The sequence below is a fragment of the Scyliorhinus torazame genome, chromosome 3, assembly GCF_047496885.1.
Source record: "Scyliorhinus torazame isolate Kashiwa2021f chromosome 3, sScyTor2.1, whole genome shotgun sequence".
NCBI classification, from domain to species: domain Eukaryota; kingdom Metazoa; phylum Chordata; class Chondrichthyes; order Carcharhiniformes; family Scyliorhinidae; genus Scyliorhinus; species Scyliorhinus torazame.
In genome coordinates this window covers 328,252,276-328,279,213 of record NC_092709.1, presented here as the reverse complement: position 1 = coordinate 328,279,213, position 26,938 = coordinate 328,252,276, and the positions used below count along the sequence as shown (strand labels likewise).

Here is a 26,938-nt window from a genome sequence, read left to right as displayed (position 1 = left end):
TTCAATACTGTCCAAACCCAACTCCTTCAACATTGTCCAAACCCAACTCGTTCAACACTGTCCAAACCCAACTCATTCAACACTGCGCAAACCCAAATCATTCAATACTGTCCAAACCCAACTCATTCGACACTCCACGAACTCAACTCCTTCAAAACTGCCCAAACCCAACTCCTTCAATACTGTCCAAACCCAACTCCTTCAACATTGTCCAAACCAAACTCCTTCAACACTGTCCAAACACAACTCCTTCAACACTGTCCAAACACAACTCCTTCAACACTGCGTAAACCCAAGTCCTTCAAAACTGTCCAAACCTAACACCTTCAACACTGCCAAAACCAAACTCCTTCAACATTGTCCAAACCCAACTCCTTCAACACTGTCCAAACACAACTCCTTCAACACTGCGCATACCCAAATCCTTCAACACTGCCCAAACCCAACTCCTTCAACACAGTCCAAACCCAACTCATTCATCACTGTCCAAACCCAACTCCTTCAACACTGTCCAAACCCAACTCCTCCAACACTGCACAAACCCAATTCCTTCAACACTGTCCAAACCCAACTCCTTCAACACTGTCCAAACCCAACTCCTTCAAAACTGCCCAAACCCAACTCCTTCAACACTGTCCAAACCCAACTCCTTCAACACTGCCCAAACCCAACTCCTTCAACGCTGTCCAATCCCAACTCATTCAACAGTGTCCAAACCCAACTACTCCAACACTGCCCAAACCCAACTCCTTCAACACTGTCCAAATCCAACTCCTTCAACAATGTCCAAACTCAACTCTTTCAACACTGCCCAAACCCAACTCATTCGACACTCCACGAACTCAACTCCTTCAACACTGCCCAAACCCAACTCCTTCAATACTGTCCAAACCCAACTCCTTCAACATTGTCCAAACCAAACTCCTTCAACACTGTCCAAACACAACTCCTTCAACACTGCGCAAACCCAAATCATTCAATACTGTCCAAACCCAACTCATTCGACACTCCCCAAAACCAACTCCTTCAACACTGTCCAAACCCAACAACTTGAACACTGCACAAACCCAACTCATTCGACACTCACCAAACACAACTCCTTCAACACTGTCCAAACCCAACTCCTTCAACACTGTCCAAACCCAACTCCTTCAACTCTGCGCAAAACCAAATCCTTAAACACTGCCCAAAACCAACTCCTTCAACACTGTCCAATCTCAACACATTCAACAGTGTCCAAACCCAACTACTCCAACACTGCCCAAACCCAACTCCTTCAACACTGTCCAAATCCAACTCCTTCAACACTGTCCAAACCCAACTCCTTCAACACTGCCCAAACACAACTCCTTCAACACTGTCCAAACCCAACTCATTCAACACTGCCCAAACCCAACTCATTCGACACTCTACGAACTCAACTCCTTCAACACTGCCCAAACCCAACTCCTTCAATACTGTCCAAACCCAACTCCTTCAACATTGTCCAAACCAAACTCCTTCAACACTCTCCAAACACAACTCCTTCAACACTGCGTAAACCCAAATCCTTCAAAACTGTCCAAACCTAACTCCTTCAACACTGCCAAAACCAAACTCCTTCAACATTGTCCAAACCCAACTCCTTCAACACTGTCCAAACCCAACTCCTTCAACACTGCGCATCCCCACATCCTTCAACACTGCCCAAACCCAACTCCTTCAACACAGTCCAAACCCAACTCATTCATCACTGTCCAAACCCAACTCCTTCAACACTGTCCAAACGCCACTCCTCCAACACTGCCCAAACCCAATTCCTTCAACACTGTCCAAACCCAACTCCTTCAACACTGTCCAAACCCAAATCCTTCAAAACTGCCCAAACCCAACTCCTTCAACACTGTCCAAACCCAATTCGTTCAACATTCTTCAAACCCAACTCCCCCAACACTGTCCAAACCCAACTCCTTCAACACTGTCCAAACCCAACTCCTTCAACACTCTCCAAACCCAACTCCTTCAGCACTGCCCAAACCCAACTCCTTCAACACAGCCCAAACCCAATTCATTTGACACTCCCCAAACCCAACTCCCTCAACACTGTCCAAACCCAACTCCTTCAACATTGTCCAAACCCAACTCCTTCAACACTGTCCAAACCCAACTCATTCAACACTGCGCAAACCCAAATCATTCAATACTGTCCAAACCCAATTCGTTCAACATTCTCCAAACCCAACTCCCCCAACACTGTCCAAACCCAACTCCTTCAACACTGTCCAAACCCAACTCCTTCAACACTCTCCAAACCAAACTCCTTCAACACTGCCCAAACACAACTCCTTCAACACAGCCCAAACCCAATTCATTTGACATTACCAATCCCAACTCCATCAACACTGTCCAAACCCAACTCCTCCAACACTGTCCAAACCCAACTCCTTCAACACTGTCCAAACCCAACTCCTTCAACATTGTCAAAACCCAACTCCTTCAACACTGTCCAAACCCAACTCATTCAACACTGCGCAAACCCAAATCATTCAATACTGTCCAAACCCAACTCATTCGACACTCCCCAAAACCAACTCCTTCAAAACTGTCCAAACCCAACAACTTGAACACTGCACAAACCCAACTCATTCGGCACTTCCCAAACACAACTCCTTCAACACTGTCCAAACCCAACTCCTTCAACACTGTCCAAACCCAACTCCTTCAACTCTGCGCAAAACCAAATCCTTAAACACTGCCCAAACCCAACTCCTTCAACACTGTCCAATCCCAACTCAGTCAACAGTGTCCAAAGCCAACTACTCCAACACTGCCCAAACACAACTCCTTAAACACTGTCCAAATCCAACTACTTCAACACTGCCCAAACCCAACTCCTTCAACACTGCCCAAACACAACTCCTTCAATACTGTCCAAACCCAACTCCTTCAACATTGTCCAAACCAAACTCCTTCAACACTGTCCAAACACAACTCCTTCAACACTGCGTAAACCCAAATCCTACAAAACTGTCCAAACCTAACTCCTTCAACACTGCCAAAACCAAACTCCTTCAACATTGTCCAAACCCAACTCCTTCAACACTGTCCAAACCCAACTCCTTCAACACTGCGCATACCCAAATACTTCAACACTGCCCAAACCCAACTCCTTCAACACAGTCCAAACCCAACTCATTCATCACTGTCCAAACCCAACTCCTTCAACACTGTCCAAACCCAACTCCTCCAACACTGCCCAAACCCAATTCCTTCAACGCTGTCCAAACCCAACTCCTTCAACACTGTCCAAACCCAAATCCTTCAACACTGCCCAAACCCAACTCCTTCAACACTGTCCAAACTCAACTCCTTCAACACTGCCCAAACCCAACTCCTTCACACAGCCCAAACCCAATTCGTTCAACATTCTCCAAACCCAACTCCCCCAACACTGTCCAAACCCAACTCCTTCAACACTGTCCAAACCCAACTCCTTCAACACTCTCCAAACCCAACTACTTCAACACTGCCCAAACCCAACTCCTTCAACACAGCCCAAACCCAATTCATTTGACACTCCCCAAACCCAACTCCCTCAACACTGTCCAAACCCAACTCCTTCAACATTGTCCAAACCCAACTCCTTCAGCACTGTCCAAACCCAACTCATTCAACACTGCGCAAACCCAAATCATTCAATACTGTCCAAACCCAATTCATTCGACACTCCACAAAACCAACTCCTTCAACACTGTCCAAACCCAACAACTTCAACACTGCACAAACCCAACTCATTCGACACTCCCCAAACACAACTCCTTCAACACTGTCCAAACCCAACTCCTTCAACACTGTCCAAACCCAACTCCTTCAACTCTGCGCAAACCCAAATCCTTAAACACTGCCCCAACCCAACTCCTTCAACACTGTCCAATCCCAACTCATTCAACAGTGTCCAAACCCAACTACTCCAACACTACCCAAACCCAACTCCTTCAACACTGTCCAAATCCAACTCCTTCAACACTGTCCAAACCCAACTCCTTAAACACTGCCCAAACCCAACTCCTTCAACACTGCCCAAACACAACTCCTTCAACACTGTCCAAACCCAACTCATTCAACACTGCCCAAACCTTACTCATTCGACACTCCACAAACTCAACTCCTTCAACACTGCCCAAACCCAACTCCTTCAACACTGTTCAAACCCAACTCCTTCAACATTGTCCAAACCCAACTCCTTCAACACTGTCCAAACCCAACTCCTTCAACACTGCGTAAACCCAAATCCTTCAAAACTGTCCAAACCTAACTCCTTCAACACTGCCAAAAGCAAACTCCTTTAACATTGTCCAATCCCAACTTCTTCAACACTGTCCAAACACAACTCCTTCAACACTGCGCATACCCAAATCCTTCAACACTGCCCAAACCCAACTCCTTCAGCACAGTCCAAACCCAACTCATTCATCACTGTCCAAACCCAACTCCTTCAACATTCTCCAAACCCAACTCTATCAACTCTGTCCAAAGCCAACTTCTTCATCACTCTCCAAACCCAACTCCTTAAACACTGCCCAAACCCAACTCCATCAACTCTGTCCAAACCCAACTCCTTCATCACTCTCCAAACCCAACTCGTTCAACACTGCCCAAACACAACTCCTTCAACATTGTCCAAACCCAACTCCTTCAACACTGTCCAAACCCAACTCCTTCAACACTGCCCAAACCCAACTCCTTCAACACTGCCCAAACACAACACCTTCAACACTGTCCAAACCCAACTCTTTCAACACTGCCCAAACCCAACTCATTCGACACTCCACGAACTCAACTCCTTCAACACTGCCCAAACCCAACTCCTTCAATACTGTCCAAACCAAACTCCTTCAACATTGTCCAAACCAAACTCCTTCAACACTGTCCAAACACAACTCCTTCAACACTGCGCAAACCCAAATCATTCAATACTGTCCAAACCCAACTCATTCGACACTCCCCAAAACCAACTCCTTCAACACTGTCCAAACCCAACAACTTGAACACTGCACAAACCCAACTCATTCGACACTCACCAAACACAACTCCTTCAACACTGTCCAAACCCAACTCCTTCAACACTGTCCAAACCCAACTCCTTCAACTCTGCGCAAAACCAAATCCTTAAACACTGCCCAAAACCAACTCCTTCAACACTGTCCAATCCCAACTCATTCAACAGTGTCCAAACCCAACTACTCCAACACTGCCCAAACCCAACTCCTTCAACACTGTCCAAATCCAACTCCTTCAACACTGTCCAAACCCAACTCCTTCAACACTGCCCAAACACAACTCCTTCAACACTGTCCAAACCCAACTCATTCAACACTGCCCAAACCCAACTCATTCGACACTCCACGAACTCAACTCCTTCAACACTGCCCAAAGCCAACTCCTTCAATACTGTCCAAACCCAACTCCTTCAACATTGTCCAAACCAAACTCCTTCAACACTCTCCAAACACAACTCCTTCAACACTGCGTAAACCCAAATCCTTCAAAACTGTCCAAACCTAATTCCTTCAACACTGCCAAAACCAAACTCCTTCAACATTGTCCAAACCCAACTCCTTCAACACTGTCCAAACCCAACTCCTTCAACACTGCGCATCCCCACATCCTTCAACACTGCCCAAACCCAACTCCTTCAACACAGTCCAAACCCAACTCATTCATCACTGTCCAAACCCAACTCCATCAACACTGTCCAAACCCAACTCCTCCAACACTGCCCAAACCCAACTCCTTCAACACTGTCCAAACCCAACTCCTTCAACACTGTCCAAACCCAACTCCTCCAACACTGCCCAAACCCAACTCCTTCAACACTGTCCAAACCCAACTCCTTCAACACTGTCCAAACCCAACTCCTTCATCACTGCCCAAACCCAACTCCTTCAACACTGTCCAAACCCAACTCCTTCAACACTGCCCAACCCTACTCATTCGACACTCCCAAACCCCAACTCCTTCAGCACTGTCCAAACCCAACTCCTTCAACACTCTCCAAACCCAACTCCTTCAACACTGTCCAAACCCAACTCCTTCAATAGTCCCCAATCCCAACTCCTTCAACACTGTCCAACCCCAACTCCTTCAACACTCCCAAACCCAACTCCTTCAACACTGTCCAACCCCAACTCCTTCAACACTCCCGAACTCAACTCCTTCTACACTGTCCAAACCCATCACCTTCAACACTCCCAAACCCAACTCCTTCAACACTCTCGAAACCCAACCCCTTCAACACTGTCCAAACCCAACTCCTTCAACACTCCCAAACCCAACTCCTTCAACACTGTCCCAACTCAACTCCGCCAAAATACTGCCCAAACCCAAGTCATTCAACCTAGCCCAAACCAAACTCCTCCCATGCAACCCAAACTCATCTCCTTCAACACTCCCAAAACCCAATCCATTCAACAGTCCCAACCCCAACTTATGAAACATCCCCCAGAAACAACTCCTTCAACACTCCCCCAGTCCAACTCCTTCGCCACTCTCCCAGCCCAAATTCTTTGACTTTCCCCCAGCCAAACTCCTTCGACACTCCCCAAGCCCATCTCCTTTGACCCTCATAAATCTATTACGGTAATCTGGTGAATTTTAATGAAACGTGGGCTTGTCATATACATGTGCACCAGTCAGATTTTCTCAATTACTATTCAGACCCATTCCACTGAGAGGGTTGATTGGGATGGCAACAACTAATCCACCTGAAACAATGGTTCTGTTGGAAGAATATTTTTAAATGATGCAGCATCAACCAATAATCACCATGTTTGTTACATTTTAGCCATCAGATGAAACAGTGAAGGAGGTTATCGGGTTTTCAAAGATGGCGTTGGAGAAAATTGATAAAGACCGATCTGAGGGGCTTTGGAGTAATGTAAGTATATGTCAAAGTTCATTGAATCCAACTAACCTTAAGACAAGAATGTATTGGACATTTAGACATATGCTAATTCTTCTTCTCTGAGTAGCATCCCCAAGTATTTGAGGGTTGCATAACTATGGCTTGACCAGTTATTTTAGTATGGCCCGCGGCAGAAGCTTCAAATCAACCTCATTTGGAATAGAGATCAAACCCTGTGCTGTTGGTGCGATTATGAAGCATATGATGTTCTAGCCAAATGAGCTAACTGCCTCCCAACATAGGAACTTTGTGTAGATTTATTTCCTTTACTTAACATCGCCTGGAGCGCTTGGATTTGTACTGAGGAGTTAATTCCTCCTATTTGAGAGAGGTTTGAATCATTATTGCACGTGGTAGAGAATAACATAGCTGTAGAGAATCTGACCAAAGAGGGGCTTGCAAAAATATAGTAATAAACACTGGATTATCTTTAACTCCTCTAAATGTCCTAATTGGTAGTTACTCTGCTATCCTTCACCAGTATGTGTCATAGTGGTGGGCCAGACCACGCAAAATAAAGGAAATGATCAACATAGAGCCAAAGATTTTCCCTATCTCTCTTTGCACCTGAACAGAACAGATTTATTAATGGTAACTGAACTTTAGCCCAGATTTCTCTGTCAAAACAAAGGTGTGTCACTGACTCACATTATTTTTAATGTGCAAATTGAGCAACAACTTATGGTGAGGAAGAGCTCCCACATGAAGTGCAAATTGCCACATGTTTCTAGATGATTTGCTACTTTTCCTTTCTGTCTCTTTAGCTCTATTCCACTTAATTCAATCTCTCAATTCCACCTTTTTAATGTCCTGCCTGCACTTGATTTGACATTGAATCCATTCATTCCAATTCACTTTCCTTCTCAATTCTTTCTCTGTTTAGAGAGTCGTTGATTCATTACAGTCCAGGAAGAGGTCATCCAATCCATTGAAATCAAACCAGCTCACTATAGAGCATGCAATTTCCTTCTGAAATTATTCCTCGGCTCTGCTCCCTTCCACTCATAGGCAGCGAGTGCCGGGTCATTATCACTCGCTGCATAAAAAAGATGTTTGTCACATCTCCCCTGTTTCATGTTTTTAGAATAATATAATAGGCACCAATCACTCATAAACATATTGTGGGAGCAGCACGGTGGAGCAGTGGTTGGCATTGCTGCCTCATGCTTCCAAGGTCCCAGGTTTGATCCCGGCTGTGGGTCATGTCCATGTGGAGTTTGCACATTCTCCCCGGGTTTGCGTGGGTTTCGTCCCCACAACCCAAAGATGTGCAGGCTAAGTGGATTGGCCACACCAAATTGCCCTTTAATTGGAAAAATGAATTGGGTACTCTAAATTTATAATTTTAATAAATAAATAAATAAATAAACATGTTGTGGGTTAATTTATTAAGGCAAGGCCCTTGGGAACAATCTTACATGGTGGTCTAGCTTGGAGAAATTAGGAGCTGTGTGCTGTGCTCTTTCTATGCGAAGGTTTAACTCAGACTGAATGACATGATTCACTTCTCTCCTAGTGATGTCATCGTGCTGTCTCCTCAAGGTATAATACAACATCCCCTTTCTTGTCATTGATGCAATAGAACCGTACAGTAGAGCTAGAATGGATAATTTCCCTCGGTTATGCCTCACTGTTGCGTCTTTGTGAGTAATGATTTCGTAGGACCTTGGCTCGAAACAAATCCTTGTCACCTCGGCTTCTTGCTATGCATCTTCTGTGGGATCCTGGATGTGAACATTTTGTCCCAACTGTAAACTTGGCAATTCTTTTCCTGCAATTTTATTGTCCAAGTTGGTCATCTTATCTTGTAGTTTTAAAAGTTGCTCTCCAGATTCTGAGAGAGTAGAATGGGTACGAGGAGGGAACTCGTCTGCCAAACATTCGTTCATGGGATGTGGGCATCGCCAGCATTTATTGCCCATCCCTAATTGCCCTTGAGGGGGCAGTTAAGAGTCACCCACATTGCTGTGGGTCTGGAGTCACATGTAGGCCAGACCAGGTAAGGATGGCACATTTCCTTCCCTAAAGGGCACTAATGAACCAGATGGGCTTTTATCACAATCGGCAATTGTTTCAACATTTTAATTCCAGATTTTATTGAATTCCAATTTCACCACCTGCAGTGGCGGGATTCGAACCCAGTTCCCCAGAGAATTACCCTGGATTTCTGGTTTACTAGTCCAATGACAATGCCACTACGCCACCGCCTCCCCAATAATTAGTTAGTTACGGAATAGTTGCTCTCAGATGTAACATTGTAATGGCTGTGCACTGCAATCTCATCACAAGGGATCTGTCTGTTTACCTGCCCTTTATTTGAGCACGAACTCGACATTGTGTCTCCAAATATTTGCTTCACAGTCACCTTGCTGCCTTTTCAACATCGTCTGACACTGAGCAAAACATCAAACATCTTCTCATGCCATGTTTTTCTAAATTAATTTACAGGTTGTGGGCATTGCTGGCCAGGCCAGCATTTATTGCCCATCCCTAGGTGCCCTTCAGAAGGAAGCATGATCGAAGGGTGTTCCCCACGTTGTGCCTCTATGTAATCTTGCTGCCACCATCTAACCACTGCTAGTCAGCAAGTTGTGTTATTACAATGATATAAAGGCACCAATTGCTCATTAGGATTTTGGTTCATTTGTTTAGCTTACCCACATTGGAACAGTCTTACATGGTGATATAACCTGGAGACATTAAGAGATATGTGCTGTGCTCTGCTCAAAACAAAAATAGAATTTGGAGTGGATCACAGGATGCACTCCCTTACTAGTGATAAGAACATCAGAACTAGGAACAGGATTAGGCAATTCAGCCCCTCGGGTCTGCTCAGCCATTCAATACGATCATGGACAATCTCATCCTGACCTCATCTTGGACTATTCCTGCCCACTCCCCATAACCCTTCATCCCTCTACTAATTTAAAAAAAACAACTCCTCCTCTAGTTTGCTTGGTGTTCTGGCATCCACTGCACACTGGGGTAGAGAATTCCACAGATTCATGACCCTTTGAGTGAATAATTCCTCCTCATCTCTGTTTTAAACCTGCCACCCCTTAGCCTAAAACTATGGCCTCTCATTCTGGAATATTTAGCAAGGGGAACGTCCGCTCTATGTCAACCCTGTCACTCCTCTTTAGCATCTTGCATGCGTCAATTAGATCTCCCTTCATTCTTCTACACTCCAGTGGGTATAGGCCTAAACTTCTCAATCTCTGGAATCAATCTCTGAACCGCCTCTTTTGCATTTACATCCTTAAGGAAGGGGATCAAAACTGTGCTCAGTTCTCCAGGAGTGGTCTCACCAATGTGCTATACAGTGGCAACAGCACCTTCCTACTTATATGCTCTATTCCATTATCTTCTTTATTACCTCCTTATTCTTGAGCTCAGTGGGCTAAACAGCTGGTTTGTGATGCCGAACAAGGCCAGCAGTGCGGGTTCAATTCCTGTACCAGTTTACCCGAACAAGCGTCGGAATGTGGGGACTAAGGGCTTTTCACAATAACTTCATACTTGTGACAATAAGAGCTTATTATTACCTCCTGCACAAACATCTAATTTTGTGATTCATGCAAGAGGACACCCGGATCCCTGTGCACCAAAGCATTTTGAAGTTTCTCTCCATTTGGATAACAAGTTGACTTCTTATTCCTCCGTCCAAAATTAATAGCTTCACACTTATCCACATTAAATTCCATCTGCCAAATTTTAGCCCACTCACTTAACCTATCTACATGCATTTGTAAATTTCTTATTTCCTCATTGCAACTTGCTCTCACACCAATGTCATGCTGCTATCCCGTAAAGACAATATTACAACACACTGCACCTGTGAGGTTTGTGTCCTCTGATCCTTGTGCCTTAGGTCTATGGGAACAGCTTTTTCTTTATTTATCTTGCCTGAATCTGCCATAACCTTGTACACCTCTACCAAAGCACCTCTCAACCTCCTTTGCTCCAAGGAGAACAATGCCAGTTTGTCGCACAATTCCTTAGTTACATTGGTTCAGGAAGATCCCAGGTGCTCTGTCACCCGTTGCTCAGCAGCTTTGTCGATTGGCGGCGCATTGATACCTCACAGCGCCAGGGACTCGGGTTCAATTCCAGCCTTGGGCAACTCTCTGTGTGGCGTATGCACGTTTTCCCTGTGTCTGCGTGGGTTTCCTCCAGGTGCTCCGGTTTCCTCCCACAGTCCAAATATGTGCAGGTTAGGTGGATTAGCCATGCTAAATTGCTCTTTAGTGTCCAAAGGGTTAGGTGGGGGTTACTGGATTACAGAGCTAGGGCGGGGGATTGGGGCTAGGTAGATTGCTCTTTCCAAGACCTGATGAGCTGAACGGCCCCATTCTCTGCATTGCAGGGATTCTGTGTCGAACTAACAAGGCAAGACGTATTTTTCCAGACAGATCTGGTCCATAATCTGGTTCTCTAAAAGAAACCAACATTCGGTAGGAAGGCTAAAAGAAAGTCGGGCAATGTTAGGAGCGTTGTTGAATGAATCAATACAATCAAAATCTGGTAACATTCTAAGATAATTATTGTAAAAATCTATTTTATATTTAAAATCATTCATTTACATGCACATTGTATGCAAAATTCTACTTCCCGTCCTGGTGTTTCTGTCACAGGTTTGTGTCATTTTCCCGGTTCTGAATTCCTTTACCTTTACAATGGAATTTATGTTTCACTTTCTGGCTGTAATTAGAGCTTTTATTTGAGTGGTGGCGCTGTTGTGCTGCTGATCAGCCTTTTCCCACGTTCCAACCAACTCGATTCTGCTTCCCAAGTTGCTGTCAGATTTCCGACTCCACTATAAACGTTAGCATAAACACAGAAGTGTGTTGGAAGTATGTCTGGTCCCATTGTGCCCGCCTGCACCTGGGCACTACGATTGGGGAGAGTGAAGGAGGGTCAACTTGTTGAAGGATTTTCCTGGTCTTCTGCTCTAATTTTGGCAGAAAAACCCAACAGGAATGGTGAAAATAAATGGTGTAAATTCCAAAGAATGAAAATCACTTATTGTCACAAGTAGGCTTCAATGAAGTTACTGTGACAAGCCCCTAGTCGCCACATTCCGGTGCCTGTTCGGGGAGGCTGTTGCGGGAATTGAACCGTGCTGCTGGCCTGCCTTGGTCTGCATTCAAAACCAGCGATCTAGCCCTGTGCTAGTTGAATCCCTGCAGCTATCTCCTTGCCTGCCCCCCACCCCCACCGACAACTCTCTCCGAAACATTTATCTGGACGCCCTAAATAGGACAGGATCGCAGAGAGAAGCTTTTCGCCCATCACATCTGTACTGGCTTTCTGCTTCTTCCCCGTAGTCTTCCCAATCTTCCTTTTCACTTCATAATTAAATTTCCTCTTGATCTGCCCCGATTGACCCTGCCTCTACCCCACTCTCAGGCAGTGCATTCCAGATCCGAACCACTCTCTGTGTGCAAATGTTTAGCCTCCGGTCTCCATTGCTTCTCTTGCCAATTACCTTAAATCTGTGTCCTCTCATTCTCGATCCTACCACCAATGGGAACAGTTTCCGCCTGCCTATTCTGTCCAGATTCCTCGTGATTTTGAACCCCTCTATCAAATCTCCTCTCAACATTCTTTTCTCCAAGGTGAAGAGCCCCAACTTCTCTATCGACGTTACTTAAGTTCCTCAACCCTGGGACCATTCTTATGAATCTTTTCCACACCCTCTCCTACGTCTTCACATCCCTCCAAAATGTGGCACCCAGAATTGGATGCAATACTGCAATTGCAGCCAAATCTGTTGTCCATACATTGTGGTCTCCTCTATATCGGGGAGACCAAACGCAGGGTGATCGCTTTGCTGAGCATCTTCGGTCTGTACACATTCAGGACCCTGACCTTCCCATTGCTTGCCATTTTAACAAAAGACCCTGCTCCCAAGCCCGTCTGCCCTTGGCCTGCTGCAATGTTCCAGTGAAGCTCATCGCAAACTGGAGGAACAACATCTCATCTCCCGGTTAGGCACGCTACAGCCTTCCGGTCTCAACATCGAATTCAACAACTTCAGATGATTAGCTCTACCCCACCTCGACCCATTTGTTTTCATCCCATTTTATTTTAACTGTCTTTTACCATTTCTTTCTTTCTTATCTTTCTTAATATATATTTAGACCCGCTCCCATCTTATCCACCTTTCCTTACCCTTTCTCCTCTTTGCTTCCCCCTTCCCCTCCCCCCACATCTACATCTCTCACAGTTTACCCTCTGAGATGTTAGTTTATCTGCAGTTTGGCCTTTCACATCTTTTGTCCTCTCTGGGGACTGCCATTAGCACTCTTTCCCCTTGGTTTCTGTGGCTATTAGCACCCGGTTTCCCTGGGTCTCTGTGGCTATGACTCATCTTTCATTCTCACTCCACAGTATAAATATTTCCCACTTTCTCTGTCTTTTAGCTTTGACAAAGAGTCATTGGACTCGAAACGTTAGCTCTTTTCTCTCCCTACAGATGCTGCTGAAATTTTCCAGCATTTTCTCTTTCGTACTTGCATATCCTCTTTGATTTGTATTGCGTGTCCCTGTTAATAAAGCCTAGAATTCTGTATGCTTTATTAATTGTGCTCTCAGCCTACCCTGCCTTCAATGATTCATACACTTATTCACCCAGATCGCTCTGCTCCTGGCCACGTTTTTGGAATTGTAGCCTTTATTTTCTATTGTTTCTCTGCGTTCTTCTATCTAAAATGAATCACTTCACCATTCTCTACATTATATTTCACCTGTCACTTGTCCACCCATTCCACCAATCTGTCTAGATGCTTTTGAAGCTCTACACTATCCTCCTCAGAGTTCACAAGTTTTGTATCATCTGCAGGTTGAAATTGTGCTCTATACACCAAGGTCTATGCCATTACCTGGATAGGTAAGTGACCCAACACCAACCTCTGGGGAATTCCACTATAAACCTTCCCTCTGTGTCCTGTCACTCAGCCAATTTCGTATCCATGAAGCTACTGTCCCTTTTATTCCATGAGCTGTAACTTTTCTCACAAGTCTGTTGTGTGGCACTGTATCAAATGCATTTTGGATGTCCATGTAAACTACATCAACAGCATTACCCTCATTGGTCCTCTCTTATCTCTTCATAAACCTCCAGCAGTTAGTCAAACACGATTTTCTCTTAACAAATCCATGCTGGGTTTCCTTAATTAACCAACATTTTCACTAGGGACTATTAATTTTGTCCAGAATTATTGTTTCTAGAAGCTTTTATGGAGAATTGTTCAAGCAAAAGGACAGAATGACTTCTGTGTGATGTAAACAGAGGTTGGGGGTTAGGAGCAGGATAGTGGAGGAGTGGGAGGTGGTATATCCTGGTTTCTCACTGGTGGTTTTCACATTGGTAGCTTCCGGAAGCAAATTAGAGTAAGTGATTGGGGTGGTTAGCCTGATTTCACAGAAGGGGTTTAGTCTTCCTATAACTCATCAGCAGGGGGCACCAACACTCACCCTGCGCCATGTTCCCTCTCAATCCAAATTTTATTTGTGGAGCTCCAGTCTTTATTCACTCATACTGTCTAGAGTATGTTATATTTTAAATAATGACTTATCTAAAATATATATATTACTCTTGAATCCACCAGGATGATAAAATGACCAATAGTCTTCTTGTTGTAAGATGAACTATTTATGAGTAATAAAGTAATAAACTATGAGTCCTTTTACTCAATACTAAACTAACAATAAAGAATTAAAATACAATACAGATAACTATATAACTATACACTATTATGACAAACTAGTTCTAATTTCTCTCACTCTAGCTGTTCTATGTCTTGCTTGTTCACTGTTCTGAATCACATCATCATGATCATCTGACTTAGAAAAGGCGGGAAACCAGTTGTTGTAGTATCTGACTGTGAGCCATCTAGTGTTGAAATGAATGTACTACACTTACATACATTGATCATGTTTATTGATATCTGAATATCACTACAGAGTACACCTTGAATCTTACACCAAGGGGAGAATTGTCTTCCTCGGGGGGAGGGGGGGGGAAACAAAGATCGGGATCATTTTTGTGTCCCTCCCTCTCCCCCCCCCCCCCCCCACTCCAAGGGCGGGAGCTTGCACAGGAGACCGTCCAATAATTGGCCTGGAGAGAGGCCTGGTGTCCAATTAATGTTGGTGGGTAGGCTCTCAAAGCTGGAGGGCTAGTCAGAAGCCTGCCACCTTGAGAGGAGTAGCTGGCTGCAATGGAAAGGAAGTGAGGGAGAGGACGCTTCGTAAGGGGGGGGGGGGGGGGTGCTCCCAGGCCAAACTTTATTCAATTTTAAAACATTGTTTTTTTGCACCCAGGCCTCAGTGGGTGTTGGGAGAGCAGGTGGGGTGGGGGGTGGGAGGGAAGTCCTCTACAGAGCGGCCAGGGGCTGCCCCGAATGCTGGAAGGCAGGGAATGCCTCTAGGTCTGCCTGGAGTGCAGAGTACAGGACTTCATCCAGGCATGCACTGGGAGGCCGCTTCCAGGCACCTACAATAGACTCTTCATGAGCCGGCAGTTACCCTTCCAGCCAGACTTGCTGTGCATGCCCCCATGCAAAACGGCCCAGGGGTGGGATGGAGCTGAGGAACCTGAGCCTGCTGTGGCTACTTCTAGCTCCCACACACTTCAGGTCCAATCGGCCTACAGTATCTCAAGAGGCCGGAATGTTAGAACTCACTCCCACTGAGTATCTTTAAGACAGAGATAGAGAGGCTCTTGATTAATCAGGGGATCAGGGGTTATGGGAAGAAGGCAGGAGAATGGCGATGAGAAAATATCAGCCATGATAGAGTGGCGGAGCAGACTCGATGGGCCAAGTGTCTTAATTCTGCTCCCATGTCTTATGGTCTAATGGTCTTAGCTCCAAGACAGGGTGCAGTTGAATGGCTTGGCAGACCGCTGGGATGATGTGTTCGCATCTGAGCGAATAGACACCATTAAATTAAACCTATCTTTCTCTCTGCTGTTTCTTTCTCCTCCCTGTCTGTCCTTATCCGTGTGTTTCCCCCTTCCCTCTTTGTGCACATTCAGGTTACGAAGCTGTGTCGGGAATGCTTGAAAAAGCAGGAGCCTGTTCTGGCTGATACGAACCTTTACCAACTGAAGTTTCTTAGCCTTGCCTCCGAAGTGCTCTCCTATCTGCAGCAGTTTGAAGAGGCAGCAGGATATGCCCGGAAAATGGTGGAAGGGTACCAGTAAGTGGCCAACAATTAAAAATGACAAGCTGAGTTACAGATACGAACGGACTTGCTGTCGATGAGAGGATCCATGTCAGTATGGTGGTGACATTCTATCCCCTTTGAAAAATCTTTCCTTTTTCAGGGTCAGCAATAGCTCCATTGGTAGTGCTCTCGCCTCTCAGTCAGAAAGTTGTAGGTTCAATCTCTCCTCCAGGCACTTGAGTGTGAAATCCTGGCTGATTCTTTGGGGTGCAGTACCAAGTAGGTGCTGCATTGTCAGAGCATTCAGGACCCTGTCTTTGGGATGAGATGTTCCACTGACATCCTGTTTGCCCTCCCAGATGGGTGCAAAGAATCCCATACTCCTCAATCCAAGAACATTGGGGGACAGGGAGTCCTATCCAATGTTTATCCCACAATCAACATCACTGAATCATTCTGATGGAAGATCATCCATGTGGAATGTTAAATTTGTTCCTCCTCTCTCCACAGATGCTGCCAGACCAGCTGGGTATTTCTTATTATTGGTCTGTGATCTCATTCCTGTTTGCAGGAACCTGCTGTGAGAAAATTGGCTTTCCCTTTTCTGCATTACACTGCAAAAGTACTTCATTGGTTGTAAAATGTTTTTAGGGTGTCCCTTGGGGGTTCTGAGGTGCGATATAAATGAAATTCCTTTCCTGGCTAGAAATGCAGACTTGCTAGAGCACCCATTCCACAGATGTCAATGGCCGCCTGGGACCTTGCCCCACTGGTCATTTTGTAGTTGGCAATTTACCCATGTTAAGCCATCAAGACCTAGCCTCATTCCACTCACACACAATATGATGTTCACTCGCATTTCCCAGCAATAGTCCGTGATGAACATTTGGGCGGGGGAGCAATGGCAGATCTTTATTACCTGACTCCTTAACTCAGTGAAGTTGAAAAAACTCACAATCAGAAAGCAATCATGAGGCTTGATTATGATTGGTATTATTATATGGTATTATTGTTCATTCCTACTCACAACACTTTAGAAACGAAATGGGGGAGAAAGTGCGACAGGTTACTGAGTTGGGAGATCAGCCATGATCATAATGAATGGCAGAACAGGCTCGAAGGGCTGAAGGCCACATCCAGCTCTGATTTTCCATGTTTCTGGCCAGAATTCTCCATCCGTTTACGCCAGTGGGACTTGCCGGTCCCGCTGCAGTGAATGGAGTTTCGGCTGAGCGCCAAATTCTCCGTTCTCGCTGGCAGCGGTGGTGGGGTAAACCCGTATTGGAGAATTTCGGCCTACAGATTCGGTTTAGAAAGGGTGTGGAATTGAGATTTATGATATGGGATTTTAGTTTGTGGAAGGGTTTCGGTTTTCGCCTTCCAATAGGAAACATTAAGAGGAGATTTGATAGAGGTGATCAAAGTAACAAAATGGTTTTGATCAAGTAAAGAAAGAGAAATTGTTTTTAGTGGATAAAGGATCCGGAGGACCCATGTTTAAGGTGACTGGCCAGGAACCAAGTTAAAAAATCAAGCTCACTGAAAGCAGATTCAATAGGACATCCCAAGGGAAATTGGATAAATATGCCTCTGGGGGAGGGGGAGGGGACCAGATGGTCTGAAAGGCCTCCTTCTGAACTATATTGTAAGGGGAATAAATAGCTGGCCGCAAAAGAGACCCCAAGATGGTATGTTGTCTCCCTGGTGCTAGGGTTAAGGATGTCTCGGAACGGTTACAGGACGTTCTGGAGGGGGAGGATGAACAGCCAATGGCCGAGCTACACATTGGTACAAAATAGGTTAAAAAAAAGGAATGAGTCCCAAAAACAGAATATAGGGAGCTTGGAAGAAAGTTGAGAAATCGGACCTCAATAGTAGAGTTCTCAGGATTCCTGCCAGTGCCACGTGCTAGTCAGAGTAGAAATAGTAGGATATATTGGATAAATACATGGCTGAAGAGATGGTGTAAGGGGGAGGGTTTCAAATTCCTGGGGCATTGGGACCGGTTCTGGGGGAGGTGGGACCTGTACAAACTGGACGGGTTACACCTGGGATGGACCGAGACTGATATCCTTGGAAGTTGGGGGGGGGTTACTTGCTAGACCGATTGGGGAGGTTTAAACTAATATGGCAGGGGTCAGAACCTATGTAAGGATTCAGAGCAGGGGGAATCGCATCAGGGTATTGAACTTGATGATCAGCCATGATCATAATTAATGGCAGAGCAGGCTCGAAGGACCGAATGGCCTCCTCCTGCTTCTATTTTCTGTGTCTGTTGCTATGTATATCATTCTAGTGCTCTGTTTGAACTTTGTACAAGTGGGCCTGTAATTTTCTATCATATGGCAACGGTTTTTAATAAAGTATTTTTTTTACTGTCAATAGGAAACTCTACCATCACAACAATGCCCAGCTGGGTATGGCTCTGATGAGGGCTGGCGTGACACACTGGCATGCTGGACTCATAGAACCAGGCCATGCGATGATATGCCAAGCAAATGGGATACTCCTGGTGACGCATGGCCCCACCCATCCAATCACCAAAGATATTGAGGTTAGTTTTAAATTCAGCATTGCACTTGCAGCTGAGGATTTAGAGTGCGACAGCGTTGGAATCTTGAGCGCAACGCATTTCTGTTTGATTTTCTTTGAACCCAAACCAACCTTTCAACTCTGCTTGTATTAGTGAATTGGTTGCCATTAAGATTGGGGAGGTGGTAGTGTGGCGGTAATATCACCAGACTAGTAATCCAGAGGTCTGGGCTAATACTGTAGGGTAGTGGGTTCTACTCCCACCATGGCAGCTGGTAGAATTAATTAAATCTGGAATTGAAAGCTTGTCTTAATAAATGTGACTATGTGACAAGGTCCCGCATGGGAGACTGAAGAAGGTGAGAACCATGGCCAAATTGGACCCAAAATTAGCTGAGCGGCAGGAGGGATCAGGTGATGGTTACTGGCTGTTTTTGTGACTGGAAGCTTGTGTTCAGTGGTGTACCACAAGGTCCCTTATTGTTTGTAGTTTACATTAATGATCTGGATGGGAATGTGGGGGTTATGATCAGCATGTCCGCAGATGACATAAACTTTTGTGGTGTGGTAAATAGCAAGGAGGAAATCCTTAGAATACAAGGTGATATAGACAGGCTGGCCGGATGGGCAGAACAGTGGCAAATGGAATTTAACTGTGAAAAGTGTGAAGTGGTGCATTTTGGGAAGACTAACAAGGCAGTGGAAAACACAATGAACAGTAGGACGCTAGGAACTGGAGAGGACCAGTGGAATCTAGGGGTCAATGTTCAAAGGTCCCTGAAGGTAGTTGGACTGGTAGAAAAGGCGGTTAAGAAGGCTTATGGGATACTTGGCTTTGTTAACTGAAGCATAGAATACGGGAGCAGGAGGTTACGATGGGGCTGTATAAAACGCTTGTTAGACCACAGCTAGAGTACTGGGTGCAGTTTTGATCACCACACTATAGGGAGGATGTGATTGCACTAGAAAGTGATTCACCAGGATTTTGCCTGGGCTGGAGCGTTTCAGCTATGAAGAGAGGCTGGTTACGCTGCAATTGCTTTCCTTAGGCCAGAGAAGGCTGAGGGGGGACCTGATCGAGGTGTACACAATTATGAGGGACAATAGATATGGTAGATATGAAGAAACCTTTCCTTTTATAGAGGGGTCAATAACCAGGGGGCATTTATTTAATGTAAGGGGCAGGAGATTTTGAGGGGATTTGAGGAAATAACTTTTCACCCAGAGGGTGATGGGAATGTGGAACTCGCTGTCTGAAAGAGGCGGGAACCCTCACAACATTTAAGAAGCATTCAGATGAGCAAATTAAATGCCATATCAATTACACGTAGCAGTTTGTGCTTGAAATGCAAATCAGAGGAGACCAATTGTGGGAAAGGGGGTGGGGTGATCTTGAGATGTCAGGCAGTGTAGCTGTGAAACCATTGCCAGCATTGTGGGCTAGCTGCGTTAAAGTCTCTAATGCTGACAGCACAGAAGGGAGCCTTTCAACCCATTGTGTTTATGACGTTGTCTCTGCTGGAGCAGTGAGTCAATCAGCAGCTGAGTATCAGAGAAGGAAATTTAATCAGGAAATGAAACATTACAGCTTTAATGTACCAGGGCAGCACGGTAGCATTGTGGATAGCACAATTGCTTCACAGCTCCAGGGTCCCAGGTTCGATTCCGGCTTGGGTCACTGTCTGTGTGGAGTCTGCACATCCTCCCCGTGTGTGCGTGGGTTTCCTCCGGGTGCTCCGGTTTCCTCCCACAGTCCAAAGATGTGCAGGTTAGGTGGTCTGGCCATGATAAATTGCCTTTAGTGTCCAAAATTGCCCTTAGTGTTGGGTGGAGTTACTGGGTTATGGGGATAGGGTGGAGGTGTTGACCTTGGGTAGGGTGCTCTTTCCAAGAGCCGGTGCAGACTTGATGGGCCGAATGGCCTCCTTCTGCACTGTAAATTCTATGATGATAATGACAATAACATAATTGGGCACACAATTCAGATTGCTCCATTCATGATTACTAAAAAAATCATTCATGGGATGTGGGGTTCGTTGGCAGGGCCAGCAGTCATTGTCCATCCCCAATTGCCCTTGAACTGAGTGGCTTGCCAGGGCATTTAAGACTCAACCACATTGCTGTGGGTCTGGAGTCACATGTAGGCCGGACTGGTAAAGGATGACAGATTTCTTTCCCGAGAGGACATTAGTGAGCCAGAAGAGTTTTTACGACAATCAACAATGGTTTCAGGGTTACCATGAGACTTTTAATTCTAGATTTTTACTGATTTCCAATTTCCCCATCTACCATGGTGGAATTCGAACCCGGGTCCCCAGAGGATTAGCCTGGGTCTCTGGAGTACTAGTCCAGTGACAAACGGGCCCAAAGAACAAACAAAGAACAAAGAAATGTACAGCACAGGAACAGGCCCTTCGGCCCTCCAAGCCCGTGCCGACCATGCTGCCCGACTAAACTACAATCTTCTACACTTCCTGGGTCCGTATCCTTCTATTCCCATCCTATTCATATATTTGTCAAGATGCCCCTTAAATGTCCCTATCGTCCCTGCTTCCACTACCTCCTCCGGTAGCGAGTTCCAGGCACCCACTACCCTCTGCGTAAAAAAACTTGCCTCGTACATCTACTCTAAACCTTGCCCCTCTCACCTTAAACCTATGCCCCCTAGTAATTGACCCCTCTACCCTGGGGAAAAGCCTCTGACTATCCACTCTGTCTATGCCCCTCATAATTTTATATACCTCTATCAGGTCTCCCCTCAACCTCCTTCGTTCCAGTGAGAACAAACTGAGTTTATTCAATCACTCCTCATAGCTAATGCCCTCCATACCAGGCAACATTCTGGTAAATCTCTTCTGCACCCTCTCTAAAGCCTCCACATCCTTCTGGTAGTGTGGCGACCAGAATTGAACACTATACTCCAAGTGTGGCCTAACTAAGGTTCTATACAGCTGCAACATGGACTTGCCAATTCTTATACTCAATATAGGGAACTCAGCTTGAGGTCCTGCCCAAAGATGGTCCCTCAAAGAACACCACCACCTCAGGAAGGGCAATTAGGGATGGGCAATGAAGGCTGGACATGGCCAGAACACCCAAATCCTGTGCAAGAATATCACAAAAATCCAACTCCAGGACCACCTCTGTAACATTGCCTAACTCCACTCCTGCCACAGAACATCTTTTTTATTATTGACCCGTGCTTCAGAATTTGCTACACCGCTAGCCAAGCTGTTCCCATATAGCTACAACACTGGCATCTACCTGACAATGAGGAAATTGCACATTTATGTCAATCTGCTGTTAAAATCATCATGCATGCTTTTTGTTACCTGTGAAAGCTTGCCTCTTCGAATGTTTTCTCAGGCCGACCTCCCATCTTCTACTCTAGATCAATTTAAGCTCACCCAAATTACTGCCACATCACAGCAAGTTTAGTTCATCCATCACCCCTGTACTTGCAGGCCTACATTGGCTCCAGCCTAAGCAATGCCTAAAATTTAAAATGATCATATTTATTTTTAAATCCATCCATGTCCTTGTCCTTCCCCAGCTCTTGTCTCCTCCAGTGGGTCACACTCTTCACCTCCGAGGTGTGCCCTATGTCAATTATTGCTCTTCCCTGATTTTATTTGCTTTTCTATTGAAACATAGAAAATAAGAGCAGGAGTAGGCCATTCGGCCCTTTGAGCCTGATCCGTCATTCATACTGATCATTCAACTCAGTAATCTTGTTCTCACTTTCCCCCCCCCCCCATATCTTTTGATTCCTTTCATCTCAAGAGCTATATCTAACTCCTTCTTGAAAACATACATGTTTTGCCCTCAACCAGAATGTGGCGACTCGGGGTTTTTCACAGTAACTTCATTGCAGTGTTAATGTAAGCCTACTTGTGGCAATAATAAAGATTATTATCATCATTATTAACTGCTTTCTGTGGTAGCGAATTCCACAGGTTCACCACTCTCTGGATGAAGATATTTCTCCTCATCTCAATTATAAATGGTTTAAACCATATTCTGAGGCTGCGACCTTGGTTCTGGTCTCCCCTGCCATCAGGGACAGCCTTCCTCTATCTGCCCTATCTAGCCCTTTCAGAATTTTATAAGTTTTTAGGAGATCCCCCTCATTCTTCTGGATTCCAGCGCATACCATCTGAACTGATTCAATCTCTCTTCATACGTCAGTCCCGCCATCTCAGGAATCAGTCTGGTAAACCTTCGCTCCACTCCCTCCATGGTAAGAAGAACCTTCCTCAGATGAGGAGACCAATACTGCTCACACTATTCTAGGTGTGGTCTCTCTTGCTGTATAATTACAGCAAGACATCCCTACTCCTGTACTCGAATCCTCTGGCTATGAAGGCCAACATACCATTTTCCTTCTTCACCACCTTTTGTACCTGCATGCTTACTTTCAGTAACTGGTGTACAAGTCTCAGTGCACATTGCCCTCTCTCAATCTATAACCATTCAGATAATAATCTGCCTTCCCTGTTTTTGCTATAAAATTGGGTAACCTCATGTTTACCCACATTGTCTGCCATGCCCACTCACTCAACATGTTCAAATCACACTGAAGCATTTCTGCATCCTCTTCACAGCTCACGCTCTTACCCAGCTTTGTGTCATTTGCAAATTTGAAGCTATTACATTTAGTCCCTTTATCCAAAGCATTAACATCTATTGTGAATAGCTGGGGTCCCAGCGCAGATCCCTGCGGTACCCCAATAATCACTGCCTGCCATTCAGAAAAAGACCCATTTATTCCTACTCTTTGTTTCCTGACTGCCAACACGATTTCTATCCATCTCAATACACTACCTCCAATCACATTTGTCTACAAAATTATGAGGGACATAGACAGAGTGGATAGTCAGAGACTTTTTCCCCCAGAGTAGAGGGGTCAATTACTAGGGGGCATAGGTTTAAGGTGCGAGGGCAAGGTTTCGAGGAGATGTACGAGGCAAGTTTTTTTTCCACACAGAGGGTAGTGGGTGCCTGGAACTCGCTGCCGGAGGAGGTGGTGGAAGCAGGGACAATAGTGACGTTTAAGGGGCATCTTGGCAAATACATGAATAGGATGGGAATAGAGGGATATGGACCCCGGAAGTGTGGAAGATTTTAGTTTAGACGGGCAGCATGGTCGGCACAGGCTTGGAGGGCCGAAGGGCCTGTTCCTGTGCTGTACTTTTCTTTGTTCTTTGTTCAAATGCGCTTTAACTTTGCATACTGATCTCTTGGTTCCCACTCATCAATTCTGGTATATCCTTGAAGAATTCCAGTTGGTCGGTGGCTACACCTTCAGCTTCCAAGGCCCTAAATTGCAGGATTGCGTCCCTGAACCTCTCCACCCCTCTCTTCTTTTAAGATTCCTTAAAGTTACGATTGAGTTTTTATTAATCAGTCCTAATGTGACCAGGTGTAAAATTATATCTGATTCACATTCCTCAGATACTTTGCTTCAATAAAGGTGCTTATATAAATCAAGTTATTTTGGTAGTTTCTTTCACAGGCTCTTTTCTAAAACAACACTGATTAATTGAATTGTGCCTGTCTCACAGGCTATGCGGTGCCAGACGGAAATGGAGCTGCGAATGTTCAAGGAGAATGAATTTCTTTATTACCAGATGAGAGAGGCAGCCTTGAAGAACCAGAAAATGCATGTGATGGCAGAGCCAACTGGCGAGTACATCAAGGAGCTTTTCCACAGGAAAAAATAAAATGTTTGCGTTTGGTCATTTGTTGCGTGGGTTTGAATTGGATTAGTGCGGCGTAACTCGCAGTTGAAGGTGGGTGTGGAACAAAAGCGAAGAGAATCCAGTTGCAGCCAGAACTTGTCGATCGCCCTTGGTGCCGACAGCAATCAAGACAAATTGGGCAGCGCTTTTCCCTTGCAAAATGGCATTTTGTGCAATCATGTGTTTTCACATGACGCGTGTACTTGTAAAGTAGTAACACATTGTTTGTCGAACATGCTTTTCACAAAGGCAGTGTCAGCCTCGGCTAGTCAGGGGGGGGGGGGGGGGGGGGGGGAGAGAGAACTGCACATATCGGGAGTAATTTTATTCTGGTGGAACCCAATTTCTCTATATATAGAAACTCACTATAACCCTTCGTTCATTGCAGTGGACAATAACATTGGGCATTGAGCGAGTAATCACAGAGTGATAACCAGGGTTACGTTAAAATTACCCCCCCAACAAGATCATATATTCTTTCCTTCTATCATGGTGCTCAATCATGTGCAGCTCTCCTTAATTGTTTTTCCATTCAGTCTGTTGCCAATCCAGTACTGGGTCAGTTCAGATGGATCCTTGAGGTTTCTTTGCCTCCAATGGTTAGGGGACAGAGAAAAGAAAATCCTGATTAGAGGGGTTTGCCTCCTTCCCTAAGGCTGATGGTGTGCTGGTTGCTGCAGGAACACTGTAAGGCTGCCAATGGAACACCATTTTGTGCTAGTGATATATGGTTATTCGCAGACCGGGGACCCATCTAGCAATAGCAATTCTTCAATGCCCGAGGAAGCCAGCATTAAGTAACAAATATTTCTTTTAACGGGTTAGAATAAGCTGCCCATGGCGGCACGGTGGTGCAGTGGTTAGCACTGCTGCCTCACAGCGCCAAGAACCCGGGTTCGATCTCGACCCGGGTCACTGTGCGTATGAAGATCGCACATTCTACCCATGTCTGCATGGGACTCACCCCCACAAACCCAAAGATGTGCAGGGTAGGTAGATTAGCCATATTAAATTGCCCCTTAATTGGAAGAAAGATTGGGTACTCTTAAATTTATTTTTTTTAAAACACAATAAGTTGCCCATGGCAGTCACTATCTACAATCACAGTTCCTAATGGAACAGGAAACTACCCGGTCCTTTCTTGGACTGGCCTTTATGTTCAGTTCTGCTCGAGCCCCACGGGAAGGTCGATAATGGTTTCCCCGTGGGTCTCATAGGGATTATGACCAATTCATAGGATTGTACAGCCAAGACGGAGGCCATTCATCCCATTGTACCTGTGGCGGCTCATTGAAAGAGCTACCCATTTACTTCCACTCAATCCTCTCTTTCCCCGTAATCTTGCAATTTTTTAACCTTTTAATGTATATACCCAATTTTCTTTTGACAGTTTCTATCAAATCTGCTTCCTCAAGCCTTTTGGGCTGTGCATTCCAAGTCAACAACTTGTGTTGAAAATAAATCTCCTTTAATAGAATCATAGAATTTACAGTGCAGAAGGAGGCCATTCGGCCCATCAAGTCTGCACCAGCCTTTAGAAAGAGCACCCTACCTGAACCCACACCTGCACCCGATCCACACCTACACCAGTAGCCCCACCTACCCTTTTTGGACACTTAAGGGCAATTTAGCACGGCCAATCCACCTAACCGGCACATCTTTGGACTGTGGGAGGAAACCAGAGCACCCGGAGGAAACCCACGCAGACACGGGGAGGACGTGCAGACTCCGCACAGACAGTGACCCAAGCCAGGGAATTGAACCTAGGACCCTGGAGCTGTGAAACAACAGTGCTATCCGCTGTGCTACCTTGCCGCCACTTTGGGGAAGAAAATAATGGATGGAACAGCGCTGAGTACTTGATCTCGTGATTTCCAGACCGACGAGTGACATTTGTCAGGAATGAGTGCCTTGCAAATGTGTAACCCTTCAAGTAAATAAAACTCTACTCTTCCTGTAAATGGCCCCAGTCTTTTTAATTGTAAATCTGAATCCTAAACTTTCCTCAATGGCAGATGCGGTAGAATAGATATTCTATAAGCTCTGGTGTCATGGTGAATTAGAGCCACAATAGAGCAGAAAGGACACATGATAAACGGAAGGACATTATGACTTAACCCCCACTTCTCAGTCTCTGGTGCAGTTAAGAAGTGGAATGAGTTAATTGGTATGACTGCTGTCATTCTGGTTACCCTTGAAACTCAGGAATGGGCCAGACTTTATTATTTTATAGAATCATAGAATGTAGTGCAGAAGGATGCCATTCGGCCCATCGATTCTACACCGACCCTTGGAAACAGCACCCGACTTAAGCCCACACCTCCACCTTATCCCAGTGTGGTGAATGTATTGCATTAACCATTCACCACGTATGTAACTGTATCACGCTGTTGCCCATGAGGGCTCCACCTATGGACCATTGTAAGGTATTACCTGTGATGTATCATGGTGGCGCCTTTGTGGGCTCCGTCCCTGGCTCCTCCCCTTTAGGCGGCTCCCAGTAGCAGATCAGTCGCAGGCAGGCACTGTTCTCGTCGATTAAAGCCAC

The 26,938-nt window shown here is 45.4% G+C and overlaps 1 protein-coding gene across 2 annotated transcripts in view; it reads left to right on the top strand.

Annotated features, from left to right (window-relative positions):
- LOC140409286 (histone-lysine N-methyltransferase Smyd1-like) overlaps positions 1 to 24,669 on the top strand; it is a 154,429-nt gene extending 129,760 nt beyond the window's left edge. For both annotated transcript variants that reach the window (XM_072497660.1, XM_072497659.1), the window contains 4 exons: positions 6,824 to 6,916; positions 15,987 to 16,150; positions 18,503 to 18,671; positions 24,214 to 24,669. In XM_072497660.1, coding sequence (XP_072353761.1) covers positions 6,824 to 6,916; positions 15,987 to 16,150; positions 18,503 to 18,671; positions 24,214 to 24,372 — 585 coding nt within the window. In that variant the 3' untranslated portion in view covers positions 24,373 to 24,669. The remainder of the gene's footprint in view (positions 1 to 6,823; positions 6,917 to 15,986; positions 16,151 to 18,502; positions 18,672 to 24,213) is intronic.
- The last annotated feature ends 2,269 nt before the right edge of the window (positions 24,670 to 26,938 follow it).